A 25,961-nucleotide genomic window follows, 5' to 3' on the forward strand; every position below is an offset into this window, starting at 1 on the left:
AACAGCAAGAAAGCATACGTTCTTGACGTCTTTGTAATGCACAGCTTGTTCATCATGGCTCCCAATGTTACCATACTTACCCGAACGTACAGCGGCCAGAGTTTATTGCAAGGGTTGCTTTGCCAGTGGGATTCAATTAAAGCACATGGTGTGTGTTCAATTCTATTATCAGTGAAAAAACTTGTGAATAAGGTTTGGTTTGGTTTATGGGGGTTTAACATCCCAAAGCGACTCAGGCTATGAGAGATGCCGTAGTGAAGGGCTCCGGAAATTTCGATCACCTGGGGTTCTTTAACGTGCACTGACATCGCACAGTACACGGGCCTCTAGAATTTCGCCTCCATCGAAATTCGACCGCCGCGGCCGGGATCGAACCCGCGTCTTTCGAGCCAGCAGCCGAGCGCCATAACCACTCAGCCACCGCGGTGGCTTTGTGAATAAGGAATTCAAAAAGAATAAAAGCAAAAATGTATGTAAACTAACACCCAATGAAAGCTTCTATCTGCAAGAAAACAAGATTACAATTGGTTTTTAGCTGAATAACATAGAAGAGGTAGGGGTCAAAAAAAGAAAGTTCAAAACTTTTCACAACACAAGTTTGTACCACATGACCTCGTCCTTCAAGAAGCTAACGCCTATCACAAAAGCTCCGTGTGAATGACGAATTGAATAAAACATATATGGTATGCCAAACCAAGCTGCTTTTTTAAACTGCTCCACGATACCAATTTTTATCGCTATAATAAATAAATTAGTGCAACTGGCATAAAAAATTATCCAGCTTTCAGAGCTTCCCACTTTTAGTACCTTTATATATAAATAAAGAGATGTGTGAAAGCTCATGATACAGATAAAGGCTAAAATTATTTTTTTATGAGACGTAAATATCCCACTGACGTCACCCAACTCGAAACTTTGCTTTAATTGTAAAAAAAAGCTATGATTTTGTCACGCATGCTACCACACCTGCAATTATTGCATTGCTGCTTTCATGAGCCACCACTGATGTGAAATTTGAAAACTATGTATGTCAATAAACACGTCACACATCACAGATATAAACTAAAGAAATGGGCACAAAGCTCCTGCCTATGAGCATGCTAAGGAAACATACATTTTCTATTAAAATTATGTCCTCACAAAAGAAACTTAGGTTCTTTGCATGATTTCTTGTCACTGCATTATTCCTTGTTTTGTGAATGTGAAACCGACCACTCTGTTGTAATCTCTATCGGCAATGCGGGTATGAAATAAATCCATTTCGTGATGCTCTTTGAAATATGTAAAGAGTCAGTAATAAGAAGTTCATATTACATATTGCCACATGCCTAGCACCGTGCGGCCTCTGCACTTAGTCGAAACGACGACAAAGCGGCAGTTAGCTCGAGAAGCGCGCTCAGGCTGGACCTGGCTCTGGGATTAAAATAACCGACCTCATTCTCGGGTTCTCCCCTGTGCCTACCTGCATGGCTCTCCTTTATATAACATTATATTGATAGATAACGTTTTTTGGGGAAATTTAAGTGCAAAGGATGCATTTCCCTATCCTATAAAAGTCTTGGTGGTGGGGCGAATTGAGTGGCCGGTAGCAAATGCTTTTACTAGATGACTCCTCGGTAGGTGTGGACTCGCCGCGCCTCGGTGCAGCTGCGGCGCGCGGAGCCGGCGGCGTTCACCCGGCTTCGCAACTGTGTTGAACAACACGATTCAACGCTCACCTCGCAGTTGCGCTGAACCACGTCTCGCCATTCATCTGATAAGATAATAAAAAGTGCTAAGTGTTGCCCGACGTTCACAGATAGCCATGGAGGAGTCGCGCGCTGGAACCAGTGCTTCGGCTGTGTATCGTAGACAGCTGATTAAATCTGATGATTCTTATGATCAAGAACGTCAAAGCCCTGGGGGTTGTGGCTCTGTGTATGCCGTACTACAAATTAAGCAGTCGGCCGATAGTTCTCTTCGGAGGCTTCAACAAGACCGAAGCCTCGTTTGCACATAAAATGCGAGAAGACTTTGCACTCGAACTCGGCTCAGATCATCAAGTTTCAACCATGCAGTGGGGCACATCGCTAGACCTGGTCTTCCATAAGTTCCCTCCGGGATATAACCTAGAAGCTAACCAGATTCTAACCACAGCAAACTACTACACAGGCCACAAGACAGTCTTCTCTTTAATCAACCAACAACCACAGCAAACCGTGTCTGACCATGCTTAATCGAGTTTCTGCTCTGTAAACTAGGTTCAACCGGGTTGAACCCCAGCCAATTTTTTTTATGTGAGCCTTATTGAGCTTTATACAGGAGTGAATAATTGGTAGCATACAAAACAAAACCATGCACTAGGCAACATATGTACACACCCACTTGCTGCAGCACATGAATTATATACTAGAAAAATAACCATACTCTTTTTCCCATTGATTAACATCATAACTTTTTAAAAATACGAACATTCCCTTATGCTTTTCTTGGTTTTGATGAATACTGGTTTCCTTTATATACTGACCTTATAGTTATATGTGATAGTTGAAGTGACCAAGGATCCAGTCTTGTCCCTTGCTATGATAGGCTCCTCAATGTCGTACCGCACCTTTGCCCCAACATCAGGATCAACAGCAGTTACGTTCAATACCTCACGTCCAACTGGTAGGCCTGAAGAAAAAAAAAAAGCAGGGTCCTCTGTCAGTTCAGTGCACTTCAAGTTCTTATCTTGCAATTCTCTTCTGTCAATTTTTTTCCCTTATTTCTTACGATTAGTATAAAAAAGCACACAAATATTATATTCTTGATTTCACTACAAAAAGCTGCTGAAATGTAACAGCGACTACATATTTTAAACTTGCCCAGGCTAGTAATGCATGTCAAAAAACAATTCAGGGACATGTAGATAAAGTTTTAACTGTTACAGGGCTGGCATAATATGGATTTTTTTCTTCAGGACACACTACATCGAATGCACTGTGCCTCTCTACCTAATTCTGCACATAAAAAATGCACAGTTGTTTCCTCTATTGTTTTTAAAAAGTACACCACTTCTGAAGTATGGATGCAGTTTTAAAATGTTACTCTTAATTGTTAAATTTGAAATTTAGTAACCTCTTCAAAGATCCTGCACCAAAGTAAGTACCTCTTTTTTACTTCATATCTTACAGTGTTTAAATACACATGTGGTGCAAGATGCTGCTGTTTTTTTTTTTTTGTAGGTCTAGAGATCCATCGCACAGACCAGGGGTACTCAAACTGGGCTCCTTGAACTGCTTTCTGGGCTCCCCAAGCGCCTAACTCCTTGCAACCTTCAACCACCACTTTTCCTTCACCCACTTTCGTTTGGTTTTAATCACCCTGTAATTATTTATTGTAGAGTGTTTCACTACAAGACAGTCATTATTCATAGAATTTGTGCATTTTATGAAGGGCCATTCATCTTTTTTACATGCATGTAACAGGGAGGGATAGAAGCCAAGACACGTGGGGCTCCTCAGCACCTTTTGAAAACCCTTGATGTTCCCTGAAGCTAGAAACACTGAAAACCTCTGGAAAAAAGCATAAATAAAAACGTGAAGAAAAAAAAACTGTTAGACCTACAGCTGTGAAATAATTTTCTGCATCCATTCACAAAAAATACCAAAAAATGCCAAAGCATATTTTGATTTATACTGACTGACTGTACTTAGCTGAAAGCTGAAAAGGATATACATTCATTCACTGGTGCTTTCAGAATAGTGACTGCAAAAAAAAATCTTTTGTACTCTAAAGCTAACAGAAACAAGAAGTCAGAACAATTTCTCAAAGAGTACGGTAACATCATTGTGAAAGGCCAGCGTTCTGCTATGTAAACAAATGCTCACTGGCATGAAGAATTTGCCAAAACTTCCTTCTGTCAAGCCTCCAACAGTTCATGGCAGGCTCAACTCATAGTGTTGTCCTTGACTTATAATGGTAACTTGCAGGCTGTTTAGTGCCCTTTCTAGTTTATGGCAATATCAGTAAATAACATGTAGTTTTTTGTTTAAGGCAGTTTAAAAACAAGAAAATGCCATACATCTTTTTCTTTTTGGCAAAAAAAAAAAAAGAACCGTTAAGGAATTAAATTGGTGTCAAAAATTGAACATCACAATAATTACAACTAGCTTCTATACATAATTTTTTAGGCCTGCTGATCCTTCTCTTGAACACTTCTCAGAGGTTTTTCAGATAATGCTATAATTTTTGTTGAAAAACTCATTCTTTCAAAGTTGGATTAAGGTAATAGCGAATTTATGTTTCTCTTGGTTAAGGAGACTGCAAGCTACATTTGCTCACTCACTCAGTTTATCTATCGCATCAGAGGACACTTACACAATAGGGCTGATGCTTACAGTTGTTACCAATTTGAACAAGCTTTCTGGAAAACCATCCTTCAAACCAACACTCCAGATTTCCCAGCAAGCAAGGGAACTTACTCTCAGTGACCCAGTGTACATAACTGTCCTTTGCAAAAACAGGTGGCTTGTTGTTGACATCTTGAACAGAGACTGTCACTGTGGTAAAGGCCTTCTGTGGTACTACACCCCCATCCACAGCATACACCTGGAAAAAAATATATTTCATTTTTAATACAGGGCACAAATACACTGCAATACCGAAATGGCATTGGCATATTTTCGTTATTTTTGGTCCAATGAAAACAGAGTTTTTAATGCCATAAAAGTGAACCGACAAAATGAATAACAGTACAGAATAACACTCAAACCTCATATGATTTTATAAATCAGTGGTTTTGGTTAATCTCAAAAGAACATCACTGAATGCAGAACTATCACATATGTAAAGGCAAGGAATGTGAAAGGGCACGCCTTTCTTTTGTCATTTTTATCCAGATGCTCTCAACTTTAGTACTTCCAAGCAACGCTATAGGAAAGATACCAACTGCCCAATTCCTTTGACTTAATGTAACAATCCTTTCACACGTGCTTTAAACAGGCAAAGTCTGACTGAAGGAAAGTTTTTATAACACACAACTTTGAAGTTCTTAGCATGTTCAAATTTATTAATTTTTTTTTTGTTACCAGATGTGTGTGCTTCTATCTAAGGTATATTATTGGTAGCACATTTGTTTTTTTTTTTATTTACCTTCTTGTTTTATTCAACCACGTTCTTTTTTTTTTTCAGATGAGCAAAAATGCAGGTATTTTCATCAGTCATTGTCCCAGCAAACAACATATTCAGGCAAGTGCACTTGCTTCACAAACAGAAAAAGCAAAAGTGTTTAATTTAGCTTGCATACACTTTCATATAGCATCCTTTTCAGAACAACCAACACGCAAATGGTTTCCCCAGAGCCAACAGCATTTCGTTCACTGCTAACAATACATGCAGTTTCGTACACTGCAGCACGACAAAACAGTAAGAACGTTACAAGAATTGTGGCATCACCAAAATGTGGTACGAGTCTCCATTCAGCTCCCTGTCCAAATTTGCATTTGACGACGTGCTGAGGATTCCTGTCAGCTTGTTCAGAACAAAATTGTCCCGGGCGCCAGAATCAATGTAGTAGCTGATGTTGCCATCTGGGCCATCTGGGTCAGTGGCCACTAACTGAAGAACCGTAGTTCCTGCAACAACATCCAATTGCCACATATTCACTGTTGTTACAACCTCTGACAGAGTGAATGGTGCTTTTGGATGAGGAAAATAAGTTTGTAAAGAAAACAAAAATGTCTGTTTCCGGCCTTGCACATAAAAAGATAGCACAGTGCACTATCCTCGAAGTGGGCAACCCAAAGACTAGAAGCATATAAAGCCGGCTCCTCTGAACCGGTGATCCTCCCCTCCATCCCTGAATACTACTTCTCCTGCTAGGATCTTGAGAACAAGATTGCAGTATCAATAAGGAAATAAACTTCAGAGCTTTGAGATGCTGCTTTTGTGAGCAAAAGCATGAGCCAAGGCAAAGAGTAGTAGTACTAACAACATGCAATGCGACTATCACAAATAACCCCACAAGCTGCTAGTAGACTGCTATGTCATGATTGCCTCTATGCACAGGCAACTTTAACTGCCTAGGACTAAACATTGCAAAAATTTCACACCCTAGGCCATCATAAATGTAAATGAAAAGCCGTACTAGGGCATGCAAGCATGTGCCTCCAAGTTGAAGTAGAGTAACAACAAAAATGCATGAACATGCACAAAGTGTGCATCCAGGATATGTAGCATTCATACACTGTACATATTCACTACGTACAGCCACAACACACAGAACCCACAATACAAAAAGTGACACAGGATACAAGGAGCATGCTGCAGCACCCTACTTGTCTCCAGTTGGCTAACTGCCTAATTTACTCCTGCGTAATAGACCATCATCATCATCATCATCATCAGCCAGACTACACCCACTGCAGGGCAAAAGCCTCTCCAATGTCTCTCCAATTAATCTAGTCCTTTGCCAGTGGTTGTCTTGCCTTCGCATCACATGCCCTGCCCAAGGCCATTTCTTCCTCTTGATTTTGACTAGGATGTCATTAACCTGCATTTGTTCCCTCACCCACTCTGCCCGCTTCCGGTCTCTTAACGTTACACCTATCATTTTTCTTTCCATGGCTCGCTGCGTTACAGATACAGCAGGTAAAATTAAAATCAACCAATGCTTGCAAGATTTATATGACGAGCATAAAATGGGGAATAGAAGTAAACTACTCGAAGTCGACGTTTGCTCATATCACAAAAAAAAAAGTGCTTTCCTTTGACTATAAAATGGTGTAAACTGCTTGCTGAATGTGCCTAGCTTCAAGTACTTAGGAGTAATCATTCATCATGATCTGTGCTGGTGCACCCATGTGGAGGAGGTCTGCTACAAAGCCTATAAAAAACAGTGGTATTTGAGAACAAAATTGCAGAATGCACCAAAAAATTTTAAGCTAACTACGTACAAGACTTTTATTTGCCAAGTTTTCGAGTATGCCTCATCCGTATGAAGCCCTCACCTAAGTGTATTTGCGACACAGACTTGTAAAAATTCAGAGAATCACAGTGAGTTTTGTTTGCATTATCAGAGAACCAATCCTGAAACAGACATGTTGAAACCTTGCGACCTGGAACTGCTAGAGACACGATGAAAAAAACAACGGTTGAAATTGTTTTTTCAAATAACCAGGAATCAAATAAAAATAAACAAAGCAACATATATTCATCCACCCCTGAAACATAGTGCACGTTTAAATCACAGTGCCACGATACAGTCTTATAAAACACGCCTAGATGGTTTCAAAAACTTTCTTTCCCTCTTGTATTGATATGTAGAATGGCCTTTCTGAATACACTGTAGCAGCTCAAATTTGTCAAATATTTTGAACGCCATTTTGAATTGCATTACAGACAATGGAAGAATTGACAATTGACAATTCATCATGCTGTTATTATTTCACGTAATTCTGTTTGCGCTTTCACGCATGCTTTGTTTTCTTCTGTATTCTGTGTACTTGTGCTTTGACCATATTTATGACCATGAGATTGTGACTGTACCGCTGATGCCTGAAATTCATGCTTCTTCTTGGCAATTCCTCTCCTGTAATGGCCCTCAAGTGAAGGCTACAGTATTCTTAAATAAACAAAACACCTGCTGGAGCAGTTTAATTGCTCTTGTGACACACATTATCATTACATCTAAGACAATGTAATATGGCATGGACTCTAGCATTGAAACCATTCACTGAACAAGACAATCATTCCCAGTACAACTGGTTTATGGAAAAATTCCCAGTTGGTTCCGACTGGAACTTCAAATGGTCCTAGTTGAAACCAACATGAACCAACTGGGAATTGTTCCATAAACCAGCTGAACTGAAGCCTACGGTATACAGAATAGCTAAAAATTCACAAATTCTGCAAGTATCAAGCTGCTGTTGTCATGGTAGCTCTCCCCACTATAAATGTGCTCATGAAACATTTGCCTAAAAACAGCCCTTTCAAAGTTTATTCCACCACATTCATAACCATCAAGGAAGAGCTGCATTGTAAATCATCAAAGAGAACTGTAAACACCTGTTTACACTATGGGCGTGAGGGTGCCACATTCGCATGAAACGAGTCAGGGATGCAGGTCCACAAAAATAGGTTATATTAACTCAGATAGGTTGCCAGGTGACATGGGCTCACATTGCCCGAACCAAACTTGGAGAGAGAACAGAATGCGCTCTCAGCACTAGCAGCACGCATGAAGCAGAAGCTGATCCGCATCGTTGCTTCTGCTTCTTACTGCCATGCCGATGATGACGGCGATAGTGCTACAACAAAACCTTATGCAAGGTATAGTATGCAATGCAAAAAGGGAGAAACACAGAGATAGCTAACTCTCACACACCCCTAGACCTCTGCACTGAACTGAAACTTTTCAAATTCCACAAGCGATAATGTAGCTGCCATTTCAGAATATTTCTAAATATAAAAAATCAAACACATAGATTAAGACAAACAGTACCTTCACCTTTTTCCGTTCGAGAACTAGCCATGTGGCATAAGAAACAGCAAAGTCACTTTCATATATTTTAGATGCACAAAGACTGCTCACAATGAGAGAAGCTGCATTTTCAACTTGCCGTAGCCCTCACATACCATCTCTCTGCCATTTATTTTACGCAACTGACAACCAGCAAAGATTATCTTCATCACAAAATATCTAAAAGAACTATAAACTCAACTCCAAGAGTCTCTCATTTTTTTTAGCGCAAACCCATCATGCTAAAATAATAAATAAACAAACCCCTCACAACTGCTTCCCTGTTTCTTTTAACAGAAAGAAGTTTCTATTGCAAAAGTTCGCAACTGAACAAAGAAACTTGTACTTTACACCAGAGCAGTTGAACTCGCGCTGCCAAGTGTGACGTCCAAAACTGCATGCCACGATGGACGGGCCACAAGTGATGACACCGCTGAACTTTTTTTTTCCTTTTTGTTGTTTTGATGTTTTTGTGCCTTGCACTCCATTATTAATGCAACAGCCTGAAGAAATTACTCAAAGCCATCACAATCTAAAGTGCTCCGAGCGTTGTCAATTCCCAAAGACAGGAAAGCCAATGATCTTGCTTCTTTCAAAAAAGTATTCGCTCATTAAGTGTGGAAAAGCATGTGGTTAGTTGCCATGACTACCTGCTGTTAAGCCAATTTTCCCAGTTAAAAATCTCTCTTTTGGGTGAAAACAGCACATCTGACATTCTTCAAAGGTAATCAGTTGATTCTGGAGCTCATAGCCCCTCAAGGACTTGTAAGAGCAGATGCACAAAGCAACCTTTTAAAGAAATTGCAGCTATGACCTCACTTCTTTCTACTTTCTGCACATTCCTTAATTGACCTGTGACCTGCATTCCGATCACTCATTCATGAATAGAGAAGGCTCACACTCAAACAACCCACCTTGTTCATAATGCTCATTCATGGGCCACTATATAATTCTACATGATCTATATATTTTCATATATGACTCATGCTTGAAACTCACTCATGACAATGACCAAGTTTCAAACACCACTCAAGGAAAAAATATATTCTCATGTGGGACATTGCTGTCAGTGTACCAGCATTTAAATAGGCAGCATAGAAAAGGGACAAAGAAAAGGGATAAAGGGATATGATAAAAATAAATGTCTTTTGTGGTACTTTCCATTTTACTTTGAATGCTATAAAATAAAATAAGGAAGCAAAGAACTGCCTGCACATTGTGAAACCTATCTTTCTCGCAACTTTCACATCTAGTTTACTTATGTATTAAATCATCTGGATTATACTGGAAAAAAAAGACTGAAAAAAGGCATACAAGACAAAAACAGTAAAATATACAATAGATTGAAATCACTGCACCCATTATAGCCCTATACCAACAAGCTTGCAAATTTATGATGCACTGCACTCGTGTACAATATAACCATAAAATACACAGAAGAGCGTGATGAAAAAACAACAAAATGAACACCTTTTTTTGTAGTCATTTCATTCTTTTTTCAGTGTTTCTACACACTTACAATGGCTCATTTGATGAATGAATAATGGTAAAAAGGAATGAAGAAAACAAAAAGGAATGAATCAAACATGAAAAACTGCCAGGTTTGTCAAGTTTCGTTAGCAAACATGATGAAGGAGGACTAAGCAAACATGAAACTTTGCCATGTTTGCCTAGTCCCTCTAGTCACATTAATGAATTAACATTTCCACATTTTGCAGCATGCTGTACTAATGCAAATAAGGCAGAACGATCAAAAGTTGGGGAGCAAACAGGACATACAAGGCATGTGTGCTAGGCCGTTCTCAACATTTTATGAATGTTCATAACACAGTGTACTCTAACACAGTGTACTCTAAGACAAGACAACAAAAAGGTGTGGCAAGCAATTAAAATGCAGGTGTGAGACCTAGGCGTAGTCTTTGTCAAAGGTACACAGGCTTGGGAGGTGCCCTAGACTGGCTCTGTAATGCCCCAAAAATCTACAAATGGAGCTGTCACTGGGGCACGAAGAGAAGCTTCTGTGATGTTCCTAGGCCTGAATATTTTCAGTGATGAGAAGAATCGTTCACACCCTCTGTAACTTCAGGACACTAGAACTACAACAGGAACACCAAGACAATGCCCTAGCAACAACTCTGCTCGCAGACGCCTTGGCCTGCATGCTTTTGCCCACGCAACAGTGCACAGCAGGTGTCTATGACAATAATATGTACGAGAGACTGAGCAAAATAACGATACATACACAATCACACAAACAACCATTGCAAGAAGAAAAAGTGTGCAAGATGTCTAAAAATATCTGAACCTTCCCTATTAACACTGACAGCATGACTAAAGCAAAATGCGGTGACTACAAAAGTTATGGCTCACAACCGGGCAGGATGCTGCTAAAGAGAAGAAATACACAGCACATTTTTTCTGCTCTATATTGACATCCCTCTTATTGCAATGCATGCCCTAACCTACAATGCTACCTCTTCCATGCACTTATAGCTGAACAATTCGCTTTTGCAACAAAGCACATGGGTCTCTTTTATATGGGTGGACGGAGCTGTGTCAGGCAGCAATACAAAGCAGCTTTCCCTCCGAACACCTTTTTTTTTACTAAAGCAAAATAAGCTTCCAGGTTGACTGATTATGCAAACTGCACTCATTCCAATGCCACGTGACTCTTCTTTGTTCTACCTAATACACCCATGCACTATCCCTCATGTACCAACGCAACCTTTTGGCAGCATCCTACATGTTTTGCAGAATGCTAACAAACAGGTCTGCTAAAAGCACATGACTAATGTACCTCACCTTCAATGCCTACCCTGCACAGAACACACTCCTGGGCAGGGCCACCATTTAGCCACCACCTTTTGTTATAAGGGGACAGGGTCCTACCCGATTCTTTCAGAATACATTCTCATGTTGTGTAAATGATGTAGGAAAGTGGCCTTCAGAATCATACAGCACAAAGTGTGTGCTCTGCACTCCTGCTAAATGACTGCATTATATTAGAGTACTGACAATTTTAAATGAATTCCATTTCAAAATAGTCATATGCTAGCATAATTAAAATTTTTGAAACTTGTAAATAATTTTACCTCTAATTTAACATGTATAAAATAAAAGAAATGGCAATTTCATAATTTTACTTGCACTTTGCTGAATAAGTACACACCAGTGAACGTAAAAAGTACTGCTACAATATAAAATTTTGCTAACATCCTCACCTGGTTTGGCATTTTCGTTGACACTTGCCTTGTATGGTGCATTCAAGAAATAAGGTGCACCTTCATTTTTACGCTGAAATTATACGAAATGGAATGTCAACAAAGGAATTTCCACAGGACTGGGAGATTAAAAAGGAGAAACCTCTACTATCAAAACTTTCTCACTTTAAGCCGGATGATGAATGGAATTTCTGATGCAAGCCTTGGCTCCCCGAAATCAGTGGCCTGTATTATCACTTCAAATCGGGTGGCACCATAAGGAGCTGCAGTGACATTCAGGCTTCCAGTTAGTGACAGTTCACCAGTCTCAGCATCAATCGAAATAACTTCTGGGTGAGTGAGATTGGTGGCTTTTATCATGTACTGAACACGACCATTCCCTTGGTTTGGTCCATCAGCATCTGTAGCCTGCAATGATGGCATGTGCTAATTAGCAATCTGCATGTGGTAAAGCAAAGCATTGCAGCATGAAGCATTACAGTGATACGGTGGCACACTAACATCAACACGACAACACAGTCGCTAGGAGCAAGTCGTATCAGCACAGTGAAATATACAGCAGAATTGATCTCATGTTGCTAGTAGTAATGCCCCAACAATGAACAATGGGAACATGCATAGGGAAGATGAGCCAAGATGTCCGATACTTATGCAGTGTGTTGTCAAAGAATGTGCTAGAACGAGATTTCCTTATAAGCAGCAACTGAAACAAGCAGCTGTATCAGTGCAAGTCAAAACTGCTTCAAACAAAAATGTTCTTTTCATACCTGAGCTGTAGATGCCAGAACTTTTCAAATACACATGATTATGCTGGAATTAAAATTACTAAAAATCTTTGCCTTGGCATACCACAACTGCACTTACTCTGCAAATTCCTTTAATAAAACACCACTCAAAACTATCCATCCGAAGCTCATCAGTTTAAGCTTAACCTAAACAGAGTGATGCATCATAGACAATTTTTACTAGGAGGCAAAAAAATACATCAGCATGTATCTCATCCCTTAGTTTCTTCATCCTTCACCGTCACTTTTACAAGCAAGCAACTCATCTTTGCACCAGAAAAGACCTACTATAAATAATCGGGATTGTCTGACACAAGGAACCTCTTGTACTTCAATCTAAGTAACTGATATCATTCTTGAGATTGCCTCTTTGCCAGTCTCCATCAGAGATAAGATGAAACTGGTATTGCGATCATGTGTGGGAAAGTTTCAAACTTGGGTGTTGCACTCAGTAATACGTTATCATGAAATGAATGCAAAGATTACATCTGCTATTCCACGTTCTGTAAACTGTACAGCTTAAGATAAGCTTAAAGATCCCCCCTTGCATTAAATTAATTGCTTACTATTCATTAATTAAACCAAAACTATAATATGTATGGATTGTGTGGGACCCAATTATTAAACTTCACATTAACAGTCTTGAAAAGGTACAGAGCAAACCTGTCAGGTATATTTACTCAAAATTCTCTCTATATGACGGGCCGAATAAATTAATGCAGGCAAGCCTCCATTGATTCAGAGGGTCAGCCATACGGACAGTATTCATACTCTCAAACAGTTAAGAAATAATTTATGTTTGAATCTCTTGTCTAACCCTGATATCGGCACCTAGCAATTGACCCTTCATAATGCCTATCACCTCTAGCACTTAGGCATACTTGCCACCACCATCCTAGTTCATTAGCCCCATATTTTGCACAGACAGATTTCTTTACTATTTTCCTCATTTTCTGCCCCACAACGATATTGAACATTTCATTTGTTTATTTGTTTTGTTTGCTGTTTCATTCAAGCTACTTGGACTTGAATAAGGTCTACAGTATCAAATAAGTAACACTAATTAACACCAAGATAGCTCTGATAGCCTTGTCAGGTGCATTTAGGCCACATGTGTCAAATCGCGTTTAGTCTGCACACTGAAGCACCTATTTCCACTTTACTCATAACATCTGTAATTCCACTATTTTGTGCGGCCTTCAGGGGGTTTTCTTTCAGCACTTTTAGCAGCTAGTTTTACCCTTATATCTAGCACACCAAATCTGATGTAAGTCATATAGCTGGTTCAGTTGATAAAGTAAGCAAAAGACAACTTCTTTTTGAGGCAAAAAAAAAAGAAGTGTTTCACCACAGGGCTGAAACTATATATCAAAGCAGTGCACCCCTTATCAACAAGTACCTTTAAGAAAAAAAAATTCTTAAACATATGGCTGCTAAAAATACAACACATTGTTCCATACCTTCACAAAAACAGGTGAGGAGAATTCAGTAGCATCTTCCACTAAGTCCACAAGATAGCTGTCCTTGGTGAACTTTGGAGCATTGTCATTCACATCCACAACCTGGATAAAAAGGTTTACAGAAGACACCTTGCCACCTCCATCCTGTGCCTCATATGTGAAAGAGTAATTCGGAACACTCTCGTAGTCGAGGCAGCCATTTTTGCAGGTGGCAATCTTTATGCGCCCAGTATCCTTTTCCACCACGAACCTGCACAAAGCAATAAACGCATGCAGCTTGCCAAATGAGGCATGAAGGAACATGCACATTACGTGGTAGTACTGTTTCCCCACATTCAATTTAGGTTTTGAGCAGTGAAGGAACATACTTTTCAGATCCATAGCCCTTCATTGAATATGACAATTTCCCAAATGGTCCACTGTCTGCATCATAGGCCTGAAATAGGTAGAAAAAAAATTGTATGTTAATTGCCAGTTTTGACACTACACTGTAAAGGCTGAATGTTACAATTTTGTGCATACCTCAAGCGAAAAAATAGTCATTCCATTCCTAGCGCTTTCAGGTACCTGTATTAGGTATTGCTCATTCTCAAACATCGGACCATTATCATTTGCATCCGACAGAGACACAGTAACAGTGGCGCTCGCAACTTCAAATCCATGCCGAGATGCCACAACCTACAAGAGCAAAACAAAAGGTTTAATGTAAGCATCTTTGTTGGCACATACACAATGAACATGCAGCAAGGCTCATTAATCAATGCACAAGCTTCTGTTAAGCATATTTCAGCAGACATTGTAGGCCTGTGTGCCATTTTTATAGCATCTTGTTGCCTTATGATGATTCAAATTTTATAATGACGTGCATTACAACACCATGTCCCCCGTTACAATTTTACTAGATAATAAGGAGTATTTGTTTGGTACAGAGCTATCAGGTCAGAATTTGCACATCTGCAATACCACAGTGGAAAGAGAAATGACAGAGAATTAAGCTACATACAAACACTCATTTTTCATATAAGTAAATATGGATGCAAGCAGCGAAATGATTTGAACATTAAAGGAGTACACCTAATTTTGGTGGCATGTTTTTTTCTCTACAATGATGCGGAAGACACTACTATGCATGAATCACCATGTGGTATTCGCCTACGACCGCTAAATAATTTATAATCGAATTTTTTTGTCATGCTGTTTCGGTTTCGGTTTCAACAGCTGAACAATGGCTGTGATGTCAAAGTGTGGTTATATATCACATGAGGCATGAAAAAAACTGCGACATAATTGCTGCTTCATTGTTTTAATTCACTACAGTGCTGAAGCCAGCCTTCCTCAAGAGCTGCAGAATGACAACGAATTTAGATGCACCGATTATATTGCAGTTTTTTATGCCTCGGGTGACCTATATTCTCTCACTGACGTCACAGTCATTGTTCAGCTCAATTGAAACTGAAACTGAAACAACACGAGAAAGAAATTTGATCATAAATTATTTAGCGGTCGTAGGAGAATACCACGTGGTGACCCATGTATAGCAATGCCTTTAGCCTCATTACAAAGAAGAAAACACGTACCCAAAAGTTAGGTGTCTATACTCCTGTAAGTTTTATACCCCCAGTAAAGAGAACAAATGCTCTAGCAGAAATAGGCTTAATGCTCAAAACTATTGACTTTTTTTAAATAAAAGACCTTATATTTTTTTATCATATAAATCTAACATAAATCTATAATATCATGTAAAACATCTTACTTGCTCACAACTGTAATTTTAAGCTACATAGTAGCTAGCTAGATACAAGCTTAAAAAAACACCAGTTAGTAACAATAGGGCACAGTCCGTGGTGTCCTGTATTACCCCACTCACCAACTCCAACAGTGAACAAATTTAGCTCTTTAATGTTTGGCTGTATCAAATAAGCCAAAGGCATCAAAACTGTTCAGCTGATAATTTCGTCTCGTGATCTGCTTCTTGTTTAGGTAACTAGAAAACCTTCAACAAAGGTCTACTTTTTGTCACGGGGAATTTCTGTTCAGCAGTCTTGAATTTGGGCAGATCTTCACTGCAGACTTAAGTTGTATCCGACTATAGGTAAAAAACTGTAGGGCCAGAGAAAACACTACGTTTGCTTCTCTTTTCACATCAAATGCTTATGCAACCAAAAATCATGCGCTGTTGATTTTGCCTACTACATAGTGCTCCATAACTACATTTCCACTGCAGCACCTTGCAAAAAGCAGGAAACATTTGTCAATAAAATAAATGCCATGCGCAATGTCATTCGTCATTTGGTAAATAATTAATATAGTGGATTGCACTGAGCAGCATATGCATATACCACACATACTAGTCACAACATGGCTCTGGCTTCCAATTCTCAAACCATTTATTATTCTGAGGAAGCTATGTTACAGCATTCGCCCATGGTTTTTAAGTGCTGTCATTCACTTGACCTGCTATATACAGTTAGCAAAAATGTAACGGTGGCACGTACTCCTCTCAAGTCTCACAAATCCTAGGCTAGTTTTCTGTGCACCATGACAACAAGAATGATGAATAATGTCTGGAAAGAAACTGAGTGAAGTTTTACCATGACATGGTAACTAACAAACCTAATCACTCTTAGCTCATGCAGACTCTTTTGAAATGGCAGCCATTAATGCAAAGACATAGATGACCTGGAGTGGATCACCATTATCAACCAAAAGCATATTAGCAGGGAGGAAAGAATACTAACTTGAAATACAAATGTGCGGGCATTTTCATCTTCATAATCAAGGCGGCTAGCATCAGCAACCTTGATGAGAACAGGAGTGCGGCCAACTGCTGACAGTGGGTACACAGAAAAGACTCCATCCGAGTTGTTGATGTTTCGCAAGTGCAGCCCAAATCTTGCATTTTCACCCTGTGCAATGAAACAGCCTACAAGTCTTGCCTTGAGCATGCACACAATCATAACTTTAAGCCCTTAAATTCCCTTTGATTAGATATTATATTTAAATATAGTAATAAAAAAATGTTTCCCATGCACATGCAAAAAAAAAAAAAAAACTTTTTAACTCAGTGTTTGACACATGAAAGCCTTACTTGATATACACCCCCTAAAATGAAGTTGTGCAACCTGAACCAGCTGCCAAACTTACTCCCAATATAGCTACAGCGTGCCATTTTGAGCACATGCATAGGGGCAGGAACTATGAGAACCACATCCATTTATTCTTATCAGTGATTAATTTGAAGATATCCAGCAAATAATGCAAGAAATCAAACATGCTAGGACCTCAGGCTCAATGGCAATAGCTGCAACATGGGCAATGTTGCAGCCACTGTGGTTAGGAAGTGCACGCATACAAGTGTTCACATCCCCCACCCTTAACAGCACTTATGTGCCTTGCCCAGCACCTGCATCTGTTTTCTCGCATATCTCAAACTACATTTCCCTGCAAACAATGTTGTCTCAGCAAAAGGCAGCTTTCATACAAATGCATGAACAATAAGCGTGTAATAACAGAACAGCAACTTACAACATCATTATCATTTACAACCATGTTGAGTCCTGGGATGGCAGAGTTCTCTGGTGTGTCTTCGGGTATGACTACACTGAAATTGCGGCTGCTGAACTCGGGCACATGATCATCAGTGTCTGTGATGACAATGTTGACATCTGAGACGGCCACTTCCCCTTTTGGAACCCCATTGACCATCTCAACTGCCTGTAAAAAAATGTTATCAACAAAACAAAGTAAATTTCTTTGTTGAGCTAACACACTTATCATAAGCTCCAACATCGGCAACTCAATTTTCCGCCTTCTCATTTGTCATCCTTAGTACTGCAGTAAGCATTTATTTCTGGCAATTTTTTTGTATGACTGCTTAACCACCCCGCAAGGACGATAACACATTTGGAGCACTTAAACATCTGTGAGGAAGGAACAAGTATAACCTCCTGTAGCAGTGTTTGTTTTGCAGAACCCATTTTTTGCATACAGAAATGGTTAACGATACCTGCAACTGAAAGCTGTAGAGCCCGCCACTCTTCTCAATGTCTTCATCTTCTCGGTCAATTGTCACATTAGAAGTTTCCACGACAACATGGTGAATCCCATTGTCATCAACATCCACTTTTCCCAACCTGAAGTATCCCTTGGTGTCTAAAATGTACAAATGCGGAAAACACATAAAATATGCATCCAGTAAAATGTACTGTGTAAATAAAACAAACTTATGCAGAAAAAATGAAGGAGAAATTGGCAACAGTTGCGCTTAGTAACAGACTGAGCATGCAAAGCTACTGCAGCAAGCAACACAACACAGAGTACAAAGTATAGTTTGCATACAACACAACCGAGCAGGAGTACAACCTAACAGAATGCATCAGTAATAAAATCATGTATTTCATTAACACAGACAGCATCAGAGCAGCGATGAGTAGGAATACACAAATTCAACACAGACATTGTGTGTTTCTGCTCATCTTTAGGACATACAACTATCAGCCACAAAAAATTTCTACTTCAGTGCCTAAAACCATGGAAAGTGAAGGGTTTCAAAGACTGGAACATAAAAGGTAGCCAGAAGATGTAAATGCCATAGAAATTTCCTAGGCATCGCCAACTGCTAGCTGCCATCATTTATTACCCTACAATTGCACAGAGCTTGAAGAATGCTGCACACGTGATCACCATTCATTTACTCAAAGCACGTTACAGTGAGCAGCTGCAAAATAACCTTCCAAAGACACTGCACGCTAAGCACTTAACAAAGTATTTTGTAAGCACACACAATTCACAAAAATAACTTTCAGCATTACTTGCCTGTACCAGGCCCATTTATAACACTGCAGCTCCATAGCTGGTGCAAGTCATTACTAAGAAACTATGAAGTGCTATACACCATTATATTCAGAAGAGCGTGTTGTCGGGCAAGTTGGCTTTGCATGATATAGAAGAAGTTAGCGCAAAACTTAGACGAAGACAGAGAAGAAACACACAAGACGACAGACGAGCGCTACTACCAACTGTTTATTGGGTCTTAACACCCGGAATATATATCCGAAAAAACAAGCATGCGCAGACAGTTGGAGGCACACACGTCATACACCAGCGCCGTGACGAGGCGAAAGGGAATCCAGAAAATCACATTCAGAAGTATAAATCTGTAAGGAAGGATCACTCGCACAGAGATCAGATAGCCTTTTAATGTGGAAGGCCTCCAGCACAAGCCTCGCTGTGACATTCCGGGTGTTAAGACCCAATAAACAGTTGGTAGTAGCGCTCGTCTGTCGTCTTGTGTGTTTCTTCTCTGTCTTCGTCTAAGTTTTGCGCTAACTTCTTCTATATATTAACACCATTATATATAGCAGTGGCAGTTGCTTGCTACAGTAGAACATATCTTCTCTTTAATACCTGAGTTATCAGAGTTACAACACTGGGTACTCGCAGTGGAAGTTTCACCTAAAAGGCACTGATGGCAAGGACATTTACAGTAAAGCATAAAAGCGAGTCACTTGTATATGAAAGTTTTCTCAAACTCTGTAAGCACTGACTTCGTAATTCAGTTTGGCAGTCCCAGAAATCTATATAAGATTATTGTGGTACAGCACAATGCAACAGCATAAATTTATGAGGCCAGTTCTCAAAATTAAAATGACAAAAGGCATGTCATAAAACAAGAGTGAAAATGCGACCAGCCAGGAATCTACACAGCATTAAATACCTACACAGCAAAAGAGGAGAAATCAATCATGTCGCACTAGCTGCTTGTATGTATAAACAGTGAACTCAATATGTGATACACCCCATCACCAGGTAAAGCAATGTACTGCCAAAATGTTAGAAAATCATTGGTAAGCATACAGTACAGTCAAATAAAAGCAAAAAGCTAGGTCACTTGCCTTATAGGACACACTTGAAACATTCTCTCTTTAATAAAATTAACCTGCTACCTCAACATGATACTGTCTGGCAACACTTATGAATTACACGATTAACTTCAATAAGTGAAGTGAAATTTGCCAGTTGTTGAATTGAGCACTCCTTTAAAGCATTATCAAACAATGCTTGAAGTTGATGAATGTCCCAGAGTGCCATGTGAAGTATTATTTGAAAATGGATGCAAGTACAAAATAAAAAGAAAGGATGAAATGCAATTAATGCATGGATGTTGTAAATTTTGAAAATAATTTAAAAGGAGTATCTGACATAAGCAGGATTCAATTACTTTTTCCCACACAACTAGACAAAAGCATCAAACATACCATTAACCAACTTGAATGACAACAACCTCCTGAAGCCAGCATCTGCATCGTGGGCTGAGGCCAAGAGAACTGATGTACCCTGACAAAAAGGATGAGTAAGAGAATCATACGTGCTGTCTTTTCCACTATTTCAACTGCAACCAATAGGGATTCTCATCAGATGACAGGCAAAGATATCAGCAACCTAAGTAGCACACTACCATTATTCAAATGAAGCAGCTCTACAAAGCTGATAAGTTTTATTCTTTACTCCAGTATCACTGGTTTTCACAATAAACAGCAAACACCAGCAAAATGTTCTTAAAATCCAGCTGTAAAAACAAACACGTAACATTAGTAAATTTTATGTTACGTGTTTGTTTTTACAGCTTTTATTTATTTAGTTTTATTTACTTAAACACCCTATGGGCCAGGAAGGGAATTACATAAGAGGGGATTTGAATAAATACTAAGAGCAAAACATCTGGAGCAGAGAGAAGTAGAACAATTCAATGGAAACAGGAAAATAATGGCGAGTTTAGAAGAGCAAGTACCGTTTCATCAGTGAGTGAGTAAAAAGCCATTGGGACAAAATGATACAATGAATGAGAAGATTTGGTGGGGAGAATTTTTAAAATAGTGCCATAAAAATGAGAAACACAAGTTAGAGATCAGTCCTCAAGGAACAACGTATTAATGAAAAAAGCTTATAAAATGTCTTGAAATCGGGGGTAAGATTCGAGTTCTCACTGGAAGGAATGTAAATCGTTCACAATGGCAATGCTAGATGGTAACGAATTCCATTCCGTTATATTCTAGGCACTATAATTCCATTATTGACAAGACCAGAGGCGAATTTCAATATAATTCAAAATTCTATAGCAATGTACACTGCTATTATTAAGAGCAAGCTTTTCCCATGATTAAGCATGCTTTTCACTTTCACAAGCATTCGTATGCATGGTTTGGTTAGTTCAAAACAAAAAAAGGCATGTCAGCAAATCCTAACAGGCTATAACTGAGCTATGGAATTCCCAGAATACAAATTATAATAAATAATGTATATAACATATAATGTATGCAATAATGCATAACAAATTATACAGACAAAAAGGAGAAACCCACACTTGGTGAACTATGAATGCTACAAATGACTAATACAAATTAAAAGTAAGAATTAGCAGCTTTGTTCAGCAGCTCTCAGATAATACACTAGCAGCATTTGTATTTTTTCACAATGCACATGTAAGATAATGCAGCCAGCTATAATCTGGCTGCACACTCATGTATGTGCATAAATACATTAACACCTAACTGTTATACATTTTTTGAAAGCGCTAAAACAACACGGACAAAGAAGGAATAGACAGGGACGAGCGCTCGTCCCTGTCTGTTCCTTCAAAAATGTCTTCAACATGCTTTCGAAAAATGTCAAACATGCACCAACTAGCCCGATCCGCCACTCTTCTAATTGTTATACAACAGCAACTAGGTGCTATTATATACGTGAAAGTCAGAACAGATTATGAAACAGATTATGGCTTGAAGTATTTACCACAATGTTGTATATGTATCAGATTAGCCTACAAAAATTAAATTTAAATTAATTTAATTTAATAAAAGTCAGAAAATAAAACTGCACAAAAGCTAGTCCACTTTGAAACAGCATGATGTCATTTTCAGATGTCTGAAATACAAAGCAATCAAAAATTTCATCTTTTACCTCAGGGCTGTTTTCAGCAACAGTCACTCTTCTAATTGTTATACAACAGCAACTAGGTGCTATTATATACATGAAAGTCAGAACAGATTATGAAACAGATTATGGCTTGAAGTATTTACCACAATGTTGTATATGTATCAGATTAGCCTACAAAAATTAAATTTAATTTAATTAAATTTAATAAAAGTCAGAAAATAAAACTGCACAAAAGCTAGTCCACTTTGAAACAGCGTGATGTCATTTTCAGATGTCTGAAATACAAAGCAATCAAAAATTTCATCTTTTACCTCAGGGCTGTTTTCAGCAACAGTCACAGAGTATGAGTCAGCGACAAATACAGGTGGCTGGTCTTGAACATCATTCACTTTGATAATAACATCAGCTGTAGAATTCATGCGATTTTCCATTGCAAGATCCTGAAACATGAAATGAGTATGACTTGACAACACTGAACAAAAATTAACTGATCAGTGTTTCAAAAATATTCAGGTCAAAATACTAACATTTGCAAATAGACTCATAACATAAGTTGTCTGTTCTTCGTAATCAAGGGGGTTCTTCAGTGTTATTTCTTGAATGAATCGTCCCATCCCAAGACGAACTTGGTTGAGACCAAACAGGTCACATGCTACTGGGGTCTGAAAATCAAAAGAAAGAAAATGCACATAAAGGTATAGCTAGTATTACAACAACCTTGTCTCATAACCAACAGTAAAAACTTGAATATGGCATTGCACAACTATAAATTCAAGAACATCTGATGCTAATGTGATCATGATGCTAAATTTAATAATAGCAGAGATCAAGTGCAGGTGACACAGAAATGCAAATGGGGCTAGAACTTAATAGCAGAGAACTAGAGTCACTCAGCTTCAAAAAATTTATCAAACTGAACTGAGCAAACATGGCCAGAAATGTCAAACAGCACTACACACAGATACATATGTCTTAGTCACAATGATGAATTGGTAGTGTTCATTTAACTCATTCTCCATTCATAAACCAGATATTCATTGAGTGAAGAAATGAAGCAGCCATGAAAGGCATTTTGTAGTTGCTGCCACTGCTTTATCTCTAAATCATACCCTCTCTCCTCAGCCATGACAGTGTGCTGGAAAAAACAAGGTTTGGTCTGGAGCAGCATGTGCAATACCAGAGATGTCCATCGAAACATACACTATCATAATATGTCCTGTATGTTTTCTTCATCAATGATACATTATTAATGTGCTCCATTCTCTTCTAATATATTGCAATATACAGTTTTTATGTAACTCCCCTCACATAAAACTCTGCCTGTAGCCTAGCTCTGAGGCATTCATTTATATACACCACCAACCATAAGCCCAGTGCACAATAATACTTGCAAGGATTCAACCCAGCATTTCAGATCAAAAATGTGAACAAAATGTTGTGTGCCAACACTCACCAAATTCCTCTGGCACGTAACTTCAACATCAGCATTGATTCCCAAGTCGTCATCAGTCACAACGATATTTCGGTAAAGGGTTGTTCCAACTTGAGTATCCTGTCCAAGGAAAATGATGTTCATATTCAAAGTGTCTAATTAATATATGTACATAACACTTGGAGGTATAAGAAGAAACTGTCAGTGACACAAAGTCAACTCACCTCATCAACATGAAATGTGTAAGGGCCATTTTCAAAGACGGGAGGGTTGTCATTGTAGTCGAGAATGTTTACCTCCCTTTGTAGCGAAACCTGTAATGCCCATAATGAAGGCACCAAGTCATAAAGGCACCATCAATGTCCCTTTCCCAGCATTAATCGCTGGCCAATGTCTTCTAATGGAATCTGACTCCGAGCATTCTTTACCACACTTACCGTGTTGGCTTTCTGGCCTTGAATCTTTTCATCAGTGATACTTATAATAACATCAACTGTGCTTTCTTCTTCCCTGTCCAATGGTCTTGTCAACCTCACAACCCCAGTGTCTTTATTTACGCTGAAGGTTCCTCCACTGATATAGTAGGAAACCTTTGTGTGTTCTGGATCTATGGCCCTTAATGTATAGACAGATGCACCTAAAAGGACAAAGCTGCATTATTGTCTTTCTAAGAAAAAGTAGTCAACCAGAAAGTACTTGACATATTAATGTTGAAAGGAACCTACCAACAGGTGTGTCCTCACGCAACGAAAATTTGTCCATGTTTCCACCGACTAGAAATTCCGGAGGGGCATTTGTTTGACCTTGGCACTTGCCTGAAAAGGTACAAAGATAAACTGACATTACTGGTCGTGACACACCGTGAAAACGCTGTTTATCGTTCTCATACTCAACAAAATTAAGCTCACCTATAACCCAAAAAATGGTCAACCACCTCCATATCAGACGTGCGGCGAACGACGTAGCCTCAGTCATGCTGTTGTCACAGAGCTGTCCTACTGCTCATGTCCTTTCATTCGAACCATCACCTCATCTGCAATTATATTTTGACCACACTACAGCATTAATGAGATCATATGACATATATGTGCACCAGTAGTACAGATCCTTACAGGTCCTAACTTCAACAAAGCGAAGATTGTAAAATTGGAATCTCCGCAGCAAAGAGCTCCAAAGGCGCGACCGCATACCACAGTCAGAATTTCTTTCTGCCAGACGGGCAGCAGCAAAGAAGCCAAGGTTAAATAGGCGCACGTATGTTTTTACGTGGTGGCTCTCTCTTTCCTTGCGGCGCTGCGCAAAACCGGTAATTTAAATCTCGCAACAGCCAGCGCCGGGCTGATGTTTTTGTATCCATGGTTGTCTATACCACAAGTAAGCTTGCCGAAAATGCAAACATAAAGACGCACAGAACATACTATCTATAACTCAACAAAAAATCGACGTGGATGTTTCGTAGAGCCGAATACTTTCGCGTCAAGAAACCTAAGGCGCGACTACTACCATCCGTACACAGCATCGCGGCACATTTGAAAGTGACGTGATTAACAAAACATGCAGACAGGTTCGCACGAAGAGGACTTACGTCAGTCGGCACTTATAACATGCCGTCGAGTGGCTTATTGATGCAGAGCGAAGGTATGTATATCCAGAGGTGTCAACGATCACAGGCATTCACTGACCAGCACAGCCACCGACCAGCATAACGCACTGAGCTTCCGGCCGAGCTTAGGACGCTGCCATTCTTGAAGTGCCCTTCAGTGCTTCCAAGACCAGTCGAGAAAGTGTAGAACAAGCCGACAAGATGCGCTCTGGAGTGACGACCGACAGAAGCGGCGCGGTAGACACCTTCGACTTGGCGGCGACGTCCCGAGCGTGGAGAGATGCACCGGACGGGCGAAGTATACTGTTGCTTTTCCGTCCTTCTCGCCTGTCGGTCCTCTTCCTTCCACCAAGTGTAAGGTGAACGCGGAAACTGCGACGCTGCTCGGAACAACCTGCGCGCCGCGCTCCGCAGAAGGGCGGCAGTTCCCAAGGCTTCCACTCGCCGCCAGTCAACGCACTAAACCGGTTTTCCGCCTCCATGACTTGACCCACACTGGGAAGGACCCTGCGAGAGGAGGAGAAGGGTCCGGGGGGGCCCGGTCGAGTCTGGAATTCTTCGCCTTCCCTACTGCGCGCCGCCGACTTCCTCGCGACGATTACGTCAGCGGCCGGCAGCGGACAGCGACTGCAGTAGCGGACGCTGCGCACGCATTGACCGCTTGCCGCTGGCCGCATGCGCGCGTGCTGTCGCAGCCTCCGTGCGCCAGCATTGGCCATTGGGTAGCCTGGACATATTACTTCTTTTCGTAGATTCCTACAAGTACGCTCGTACCTTTGCATAGGAAAACGAGTATGTGACGTGCGTATGCTTCACACGATGAAGAAGGCTGCGCAGTTGAAGGAATTCGAGAGTTACCGTCATCATTAGCCGGGGTCATCATAAGCCACTGAAAAACGAGTTCCCTCTACCACCAGCGATATCCAGTTAACCCTGCCCTAACCCTTGACCACATCACTCCACTTCATTCTCTGCCGCCCCTGCGACGTTTCCTTTGTCTTCGTATCCACTTTAATTATGAAACAAACGGTCATATATTCTGCATA

At 39.9% G+C, this 25,961-nt stretch overlaps 1 protein-coding gene across 2 annotated transcripts in view; it reads right to left on the reverse strand.

Annotated features, from left to right (window-relative positions):
• Positions 1 to 25,549, reverse strand: part of Cad74A (cadherin 74A) — an 80,280-nt gene extending 54,731 nt beyond the window's left edge. The window contains exons 1-20 of one of the 2 annotated variants that reach the window (XM_077648754.1): positions 24,898 to 25,549; positions 24,221 to 24,345; positions 24,038 to 24,127; positions 23,750 to 23,949; positions 23,537 to 23,626; positions 23,334 to 23,432; positions 22,408 to 22,542; positions 22,192 to 22,320; positions 20,203 to 20,281; positions 17,952 to 18,097; positions 17,471 to 17,659; positions 16,684 to 16,851; positions 14,468 to 14,623; positions 14,314 to 14,381; positions 13,946 to 14,195; positions 11,866 to 12,108; positions 11,701 to 11,773; positions 5,416 to 5,594; positions 4,443 to 4,569; positions 2,507 to 2,652 (exon numbers count right to left, since the gene is read on the reverse strand). In XM_077648754.1, coding sequence (XP_077504880.1) covers positions 2,507 to 2,652; positions 4,443 to 4,569; positions 5,416 to 5,594; positions 11,701 to 11,773; positions 11,866 to 12,108; positions 13,946 to 14,195; positions 14,314 to 14,381; positions 14,468 to 14,623; positions 16,684 to 16,851; positions 17,471 to 17,659; positions 17,952 to 18,097; positions 20,203 to 20,281; positions 22,192 to 22,320; positions 22,408 to 22,542; positions 23,334 to 23,432; positions 23,537 to 23,626; positions 23,750 to 23,949; positions 24,038 to 24,127; positions 24,221 to 24,287 — 2,634 coding nt within the window. In that variant the 5' untranslated portion in view covers positions 24,288 to 24,345; positions 24,898 to 25,549. Of the gene's footprint in view, positions 1 to 2,506; positions 2,653 to 4,442; positions 4,570 to 5,415; positions 5,595 to 11,700; positions 11,774 to 11,865; positions 12,109 to 13,945; positions 14,196 to 14,313; positions 14,382 to 14,467; positions 14,624 to 16,683; positions 16,852 to 17,470; positions 17,660 to 17,951; positions 18,098 to 20,202; positions 20,282 to 22,191; positions 22,321 to 22,407; positions 22,543 to 23,333; positions 23,433 to 23,536; positions 23,627 to 23,749; positions 23,950 to 24,037; positions 24,149 to 24,220; positions 24,346 to 24,897 lie in introns of both variants that reach the window. The other variant, XM_077648755.1, reaches the window with a different exon arrangement.
• Positions 25,550 to 25,961: the final 412 nt, after the last annotated feature.

This window comes from Amblyomma americanum, chromosome 1 (genome assembly GCF_052857255.1).
Source record: "Amblyomma americanum isolate KBUSLIRL-KWMA chromosome 1, ASM5285725v1, whole genome shotgun sequence".
In the NCBI taxonomy this organism is placed as follows: domain Eukaryota; kingdom Metazoa; phylum Arthropoda; class Arachnida; order Ixodida; family Ixodidae; genus Amblyomma; species Amblyomma americanum.